This window comes from Geotrypetes seraphini, chromosome 1, assembly GCF_902459505.1.
Source record: "Geotrypetes seraphini chromosome 1, aGeoSer1.1, whole genome shotgun sequence".
Classification (NCBI taxonomy): domain Eukaryota; kingdom Metazoa; phylum Chordata; class Amphibia; order Gymnophiona; family Dermophiidae; genus Geotrypetes; species Geotrypetes seraphini.
Genome location: NC_047084.1, coordinates 466,316,276 through 466,323,535, shown reverse-complemented (window position 1 = coordinate 466,323,535; position 7,260 = coordinate 466,316,276). Strand labels below are relative to the sequence as shown.

General features: G+C 44.2%; 1 protein-coding gene across 1 annotated transcript; it reads right to left on the bottom strand.

The window, feature by feature from the left end:
• Positions 1-331: 331 nt before the first annotated feature.
• Positions 332-1,288, bottom strand: LOC117368314 (olfactory receptor 1361-like). Its single transcript, XM_033961857.1, has one exon. It carries the CDS (start codon positions 1,286-1,288, stop codon positions 332-334), a length of 957 nt encoding a protein of 318 aa, XP_033817748.1.
• Between the last annotated feature and the right edge of the window lie 5,972 nt (positions 1,289-7,260).

Below are 7,260 nucleotides of genomic sequence, written 5' to 3'. Positions count from 1 at the left end.
CTGACGTCATTTCAGGATTCAGATTTGCATAGAGTTTGCCAGCAGACTGGTATCTGCCCCCCCAAAAAAAAATATTCATAGAGTGGAGAAGTCTTTCTTAACAGCCGAGGTAAGATATCTCTGACCACTGAAAGAAACAACACCTCAAGAGTTGGCCACAGTACCATCTGCTCATCCACACTTGTAAGAACCTCAGTAACCAAGGATGACATTTGCAGCCCTTCTCCAGCAATCAGACCATCTGAGATTGAACTTGAGTCACATGATGTGACTCTCACCTCTCTTAAGCTTAGGACAAACTAACTTATATTCAAGTCATTTCTTTTTTTTGTCAACTCATGAACAAGCCAGGAGCTGTCCTTATTTTTCTCCATAAAGTCTTCTTTATAGCTTCTTTAACCTCTTGGTTCCTCAAACTGTAGATAAGGGGGTTTAGGATTGGTGTAAGCACAGTATACACCAAAGAACCCAACCTGTCTGGGTTAATGGAATAACTGGATGAGGGTACCACATAGGTGAGGATGACTGTGCCATAAAACAAACAAACCACAGTGAGGTGTGAAGCACAAGTGGAAAAGACCTTCCAACGATCTTGAGATGAACTAATCTTCTGTATGGCTGAAATGATATGATAATAGGATAAAAGTATGATGATGAATGGGATGAGCCCCAATATTGAGCCTGCCAAGCTAAGCATTGCTTCATTGGTCCGAGTATCCACACAGGCCAGTTTCAATAGTGGAGGAATATCACAAAAAAAATTGGCTACTTCATTGGGTCCACAGAAGGGCAACTTGGATGTCAAGGTAGCTAACATCAAGCCATCTAAGAAGCCACTGACCCATGAAACAGCAGCCATCTGAAGGCAAATGCTCTTCTTCATCGCCATGTGGTAATGCAATGGTCTGCAAACAGCCATGAACCTATCATAGGACATCATAGCCAACAGGCAGCATTCAGTGCAGCCTACAAAGTGGAGGAAGAAAACTTGAGTCATACATCCTGGGATAGAGACTCTTTTGCCCTGGACCAGGGAGACAGCCAACATAGTAGGGACGGTGGTTGAGCAGAAGAGAATCTCCAGGAGGGAAAGGTTAGAAAGGAAATAGTACATAGGGATGTGGAGACGTGAGTCCATGAGAACAATGTAGATGATGAGGGAATTTCCCATCAGGCTCAGGATGTAAATAACAAGCAGTAGTGTGAAAAGGAGCTTTGGATAACAAAGAAGATACCATTGTCCGAGGAGGATGAATTCCATTACCATTGTGCCATTATCATAGCTCATGGTTATCTGGTTCTGAAAAAGAAAACTATGTATTAACAGATAATATTGTTTATGATATAAATAAGTGGACCTAGTACTGTACAATTGAATTCATTGCTATGTATTTAATAAACTTATGGGTTTTAGGGGTTTAAGTATAGTGAGCTCCAAATGTCACATTTTCACTGAAGAATTTAAAAATAATAATAATAATAATAATAATAATAACTTTATTTTTCTATACCGCCATAGTCAGACGACTTCTAGGCGGTTTACATAGTAAGAAGGCTGGACATTCAGCGAATATTAAAGGTTTTAAAACAGTACAAAACAAAACAATAGATCCACATACAATACGATACTATACAATACCGTGAGGCTGAATAACAATACTATACATTAAGTCTAAATACAATACTATACATTAAGTCTAAATACAATATCGTACAAAGAGTCTAAATGCAATACAATAGTTTAGATGCGAAAGTTACGTATTAATTGATTGGAGATCTAAGGGTAATGAGTGTCTGAGGGATTTAGAACAACCATGAGTTGGAGTTCTGGGTTCGAGGAGATCAAGGTATGAGGGGTTTGTAGAGAGAGAGAAAATGCGTTTTGTGGGGAGAGGAGACCTGGTGACGTTGGGGACCGTTTTAGTCAATGTATTTTGCGAATAGGGCAGTTTTGATTGTTTTGCGGAATGCATTATAAGTTACGTTGGGTTCGATTATGTGGTTTTTCAGCCAGATTTGCTGTCTGTTCGCTTGGAACTTGAAGGTTCTATCTAGGAAGGCTTTGTATCTGCAGCCTGTAATCTTTGGGTAAGCAAAGATGTTTTTGTTCCTGGTCGTTCTTGTGGGGTTGTGTAGGGTGAAGTGTGTTTGTAGATATGAAGGTGCTGTTCCCCAGGCTTGTTTAAAACAGGTGCAAGCAAATTTGAATATAATTCGCGCTTCTATTGGAAGCCAATGCAGTTTTTTATAGTAGGGGCTGATGTGGTCGTTTTTTCTTAGTCCGAAAATTAGGCGGACGGCGGTGTTTTGTATGAGTCTTAGTTTTTTGATTGTTTTTTGTGGGATGCCCAGATATATGATGTTGCAATAATCAAGAAGGGATAGTGTCAGTGCTTGTACCAGCAACCTGAATGATGTAGGGTCAAAGTATTTTTTTATGGTTCTTAGTTTCCATAACGTGTAAAAGCATTTTTTGACTAGTGCGTTTGTGTGGTCAGTCATAGTTAGATGAGTGTCTAGCGTGATACCTAGTATTTTTATGTTTTTGGAAATTGGGTATTCGTGGTTGTTTATTTTTATCGATGTATTTGAAATTTTGTCATTAGGACTAGCCAGAAAGACTTTTGTTTTCTCTGCGTTAAGTTTTAGTTTGAAGTTGTTGGTCCATTTATTGATTTCGGTCATTGTGTATGAGAGGTTATCTACAATTTCTTTTGTGATGTCGTTTAAGGGTATAAGGATGGATATGTCGTCGGCGTAAATGTAGTGTATTAAATTTAATTTTTGTAGTAGGTGGCCTAAGGAGGCGATATAGATATTGAAAAGTGTGGGTGATAGGGGGGAACCTTGAGGCACGCCTGATGGGTTTTTCCAAGGTTTGGAGTAGTTTCCATTGCCAATTACTCTGTAGGATCTGTTTGTTAGGAATTCTTGGAACCATTTCTTTGTCTTTCCTGTTATTCCCATTGCTTCAAGGCACAGTAGCATGATTTCATGGTCTACCAAATCGAACGCACTGCTGAGATCTAATTGTAGGATCAGTGCGCTTTTGCCTTTACTGAAGAGATCATAGAGGTGGTTCAGTAAGGAGGCTAGGACAGTTTCAGTGTTGTATCCTTTCCTGAATCCTGATTGGTGTTCGCTAAGGAGGTTAAATTTGTCCAGGTAGTTGACTAATTGAAGGTTGACCAGTCCTTCCTGTATCTTTGTGAAGAGTGGAATGCTTGCTATGGGTCTGAAATTGGTTGTCAAGGCTGAGGAGGCTTTCTGGTCTTTGGGGATTGGGGTGATTAATATGTGACCCATTTTTTTGTTTAATGTTCCGCTTGTAAGGGTGGATGTTAGCCATGCAAAAAGTTCCTTTTTAAATTCTAGGGGGGCAACTGTCATGATTTTAGGGGGACATGCATCAAGTAGGCAGTTAGATTTGGTGTACTTGTTAAATAAATTCAGGAATTGCTGCCAGTTTGGGTATTCAAGGTGGTCCCATATCATGTCTACCTTGGTGTCTTGGTCGTGGGGTTCCAGGAATTGAGGAGCATTTGTTGTGGTCGTGGGTAGTGTTGCTCTTAGCTCTGTGATTTTATTTTGAAAGAAATTGGCTAGGGTTTGTGCCGATGGAGTGGGCTCAGTGTCCTTTTTCAGTATTTGTGTTGTGTCGGTTATGGTTTTTACTAGTTTGAATAGTTCTTTGCTGTTTATTTTTGAAGTACCAATTTTTTTCGCATAATGCTTAGTGCGTTTTTCTTTGATCATATTTTTGTATATTTTCATTTTTTGTTTCCATTTTGTCTTGTCTGACTCATTGTTTGTTTTTTGCCAGATTCTTTCCAATTTTCTTAGTTCCTGTTTGGTGGTTAGTAGTTCCCCATCATACCATTCATTTGGTGGTCTATTTTTCTTTTTGTAGGTTTTATATGGTGCAATTTTGTTTAAGAGTTCTTTGCTGTAAGTTTCCCATTTTGTGGGGAAGTCCTGAGTTTCATTGATTGGGGGTTGTAACTCATAGTGGGTCCAGAATTCGGTTGGGTTTATGATGCCACGGCTGGTTACTGTGTTCATATTGGCGTTTTTGTGTTTTTGTTGAGTGTTTTGTTTTAGCCAATGTAGATTGAACTTGCCAATGTAGTGGTCTGACCAAATACATTTTTCCCAGGGCCCTGAGTGATATTGTATTTTGGGGGCTATTTCTTTGTGGGAGAAGGTGATTAGGTCTAGTTTGTGTCCTTTTTCGTGGGTTATTTCTGCGTCAGGGTTTGGAAAGTCCAGTGACATTAGGAGGTTGGCGATTTCAGTTATTTCTGGTTTTGTCGTTTGTTCTAGGTGAGTGTTTATGTCTCCCAGAAGCAAGTTGTATGAACCATTTAGATTAGATAGGGTAAGGAATTCGGCGAATTCCTCTTTTGCGCTTGACCATTTTTTGGGTGGGATATAGAATAGAGTTGTGATTAGTGATTCTTCTAACTGCGCATTAGTGATTTTGCACGTTAGTATTTCAAGGTTATCAGAAGATTTGGAATCGGTTTTGATGTAATCGAAGTGGTCTTTTAGGATGATCGCTAGTCCTCCTCCTTTTTTCCAGTTTCTTGATAGAGGGATAATTTTGTATCCCTGAGGTAGGATTTCCTTCATGATGGTGTCGGTGTCAGAGATCATCCATGTTTCAGTCAGAAACAGGAGGTCAGGTTTTGTTTGTAGTATCCAATCATATATTATGTGGGCTTTGTTTCTCACGGAACGGGTGTTTAGGTAGTATCCTTTAATGTTTTCGTAATTAGGTTCTGAGGGGATTTCAGAATATGTTATCTTTTTTATGTTTCTGTTGCAGGATTTGTTCTTGTGCGGTTTGCGGTATTTGCGGGTGGTGTTTAATATTGTGATTTGATGAGGATCTTGTTTTGGTTGGTTTAGTAGGGGTTGGAGGGGGTTGGGGGGATTGGGTAGTTCGACTGGTTTGATCCAGGGGATGGGGTAGGTGTGCATAGGGTGGGGGGGGTTGTCTTCGTTGCCCCAGCATTTAGAGCATAATAGGTATAGAATCCCTAAGAGTAATTGTTGTTTATTGTAGATTGCCATATTGTGAGCTAAGGTGTGCGGATCTGGTTGTGAGGAGTAGGGCCTATTTTCTGGCCTATTGTCTATGAGGAAAGACAGTTGTGGCTGATTATACAAGTAGGTTATGCAGTAACATAAAATAATTCTTCGTGCATTAGTTGGACAGTTCTTGCAATAACAGGTTGTACATGCGGTCACAGGTTATTCATGCAGTAGTTGGTTATATGCGCAGTTGTATATTATTATGTTTCTTAAGCAAGCGGTTATACATGCGGTTATGCATGCGGTTACATCATATTATACCTATTGAACATGCAGAATCAATCTGTACCTGCTGGCTATATGTACTGGGCAGGCAATAAACATACAGTATATAAATGTGCATGCAGTCTGAATATGCAAATTCTAGTTTTAAGGAGTACTTATCATTGGTCTGGAGTTGTGCTGTTCGCTCAGGTGCTTCGCAAAGGTGCGTGCTAAGGTGCACGCGCCTTTGCCGTGCGCCTTAGCCGGCGCGCCGAACGGCTGCGCGCCGTTTCTCACAGGCAAGAAAAAGGTTTCGCCGACGGGGGGCGGAGTTGGCTCACACGCCCGGATTGGAGGGGGGCGGTTTCGCTAGAGGCTCCGTGGAGGAGCCTGCCCCGAGGTGAAAATGTGCTGCCGATGCAGCTATGGGTGTCCGCCGAGGGTCTGAGAAGGAGCAGCCCGAAAGCAACTGAGAATCCCCCTGCCGATTGCAGGCTCAGTTCTGGGCTTGCCTTTCTCACAGGCAAGAAAAAGGTTTCGCCGACGGGGGGCGGAGTTGGCTCACACGCCCGGATTGGAGGGGGGCGGTTTCGCTAGAGGCTCCGTGGAGGAGCCTGCCCCGAGGTGAAAATGTGCTGCCGATGCAGCTATGGGTGTCCGCCGAGGGTCTGAGAAGGAGCAGCCCGAAAGCAACTGAGAATCCCCCTGCCGATTGCAGGCTCAGTTCTGGGCTTGCCTTTCTCACAGGCAAGAAAAAGGTTTCGCCGACGGGGGGCGGAGTTGGCTCACACGCCCGGATTGGAGGGGGGCGGTTTCGCTAGAGGCTCCGTGGAGGAGCCTGCCCCGAGGTGAAAATGTGCTGCCGATGCAGCTATGGGTGTCCGCCGAGGGTCTGAGAAGGAGCAGCCCGAAAGCAACTGAGAATCCCCCTGCCGATTGCAGGCTCAGTTCTGGGCTTGCCTTTCTCACAGGCAAGAAAAAGGTTTCGCCGACGGGGGGCGGAGTTGGCTCACACGCCCGGATTGGAGGGGGGCGGTTTCGCTAGAGGCTCCGTGGAGGAGCCTGCCCCGAGGTGAAAATGTGCTGCCGATGCAGCTATGGGTGTCCGCCGAGGGTCTGAGAAGGAGCAGCCCGAAAGCAACTGAGAATCCCCCTGCCGATTGCAGGCTCAGTTCTGGGCTTGCCTTTCTCACAGGCAAGAAAAAGGTTTCGCCGACGGGGGGCGGAGTTGGCTCACACGCCCGGATTGGAGGGGGGCGGTTTCGCTAGAGGCTCCGTGGAGGAGCCTGCCCCGAGGTGAAAATGTGCTGCCGATGCAGCTATGGGTGTCCGCCGAGGGTCTGAGAAGGAGCAGCCCGAAAGCAACTGAGAATCCCCCTGCCGATTGCAGGCTCAGTTCTGGGCTTGCCTTTCTCACAGGCAAGAAAAAGGTTTCGCCGACGGGGGGCGGAGTTGGCTCACACGCCCGGATTGGAGGGGGGCGGTTTCGCTAGAGGCTCCGTGGAGGAGCCTGCCCCGAGGTGAAAATGTGCTGCCGATGCAGCTATGGGTGTCCGCCGAGGGTCTGAGAAGGAGCAGCCCGAAAGCAACTGAGAATCCCCCTGCCGATTGCAGGCTCAGTTCTGGGCTTGCCTTTCTCACAGGCAAGAAAAAGGTTTCGCCGACGGGGGGCGGAGTTGGCTCAAAAATGGGTATAACCTCCAGATGCTGAACATTGCAAAATGGGATGAGCTTATCCCTGATAACAAGCCAGTTGGAAAATCTACTACAGGAGAATTAAAAATATAGTCAGGTCGGTATTTAAACTTCATGGCCAATGATTCTTTTAAATTCCAGCTGCAGCATTAGGAATTGAGTGAATTTCTTCAAAATAAAATCTAGATATTCAATGCTATCCAGCTAGTGAGTGGTGCTGAACATCCAGATAAAGCACATAATGCAGTTATTAGGACCCAAATT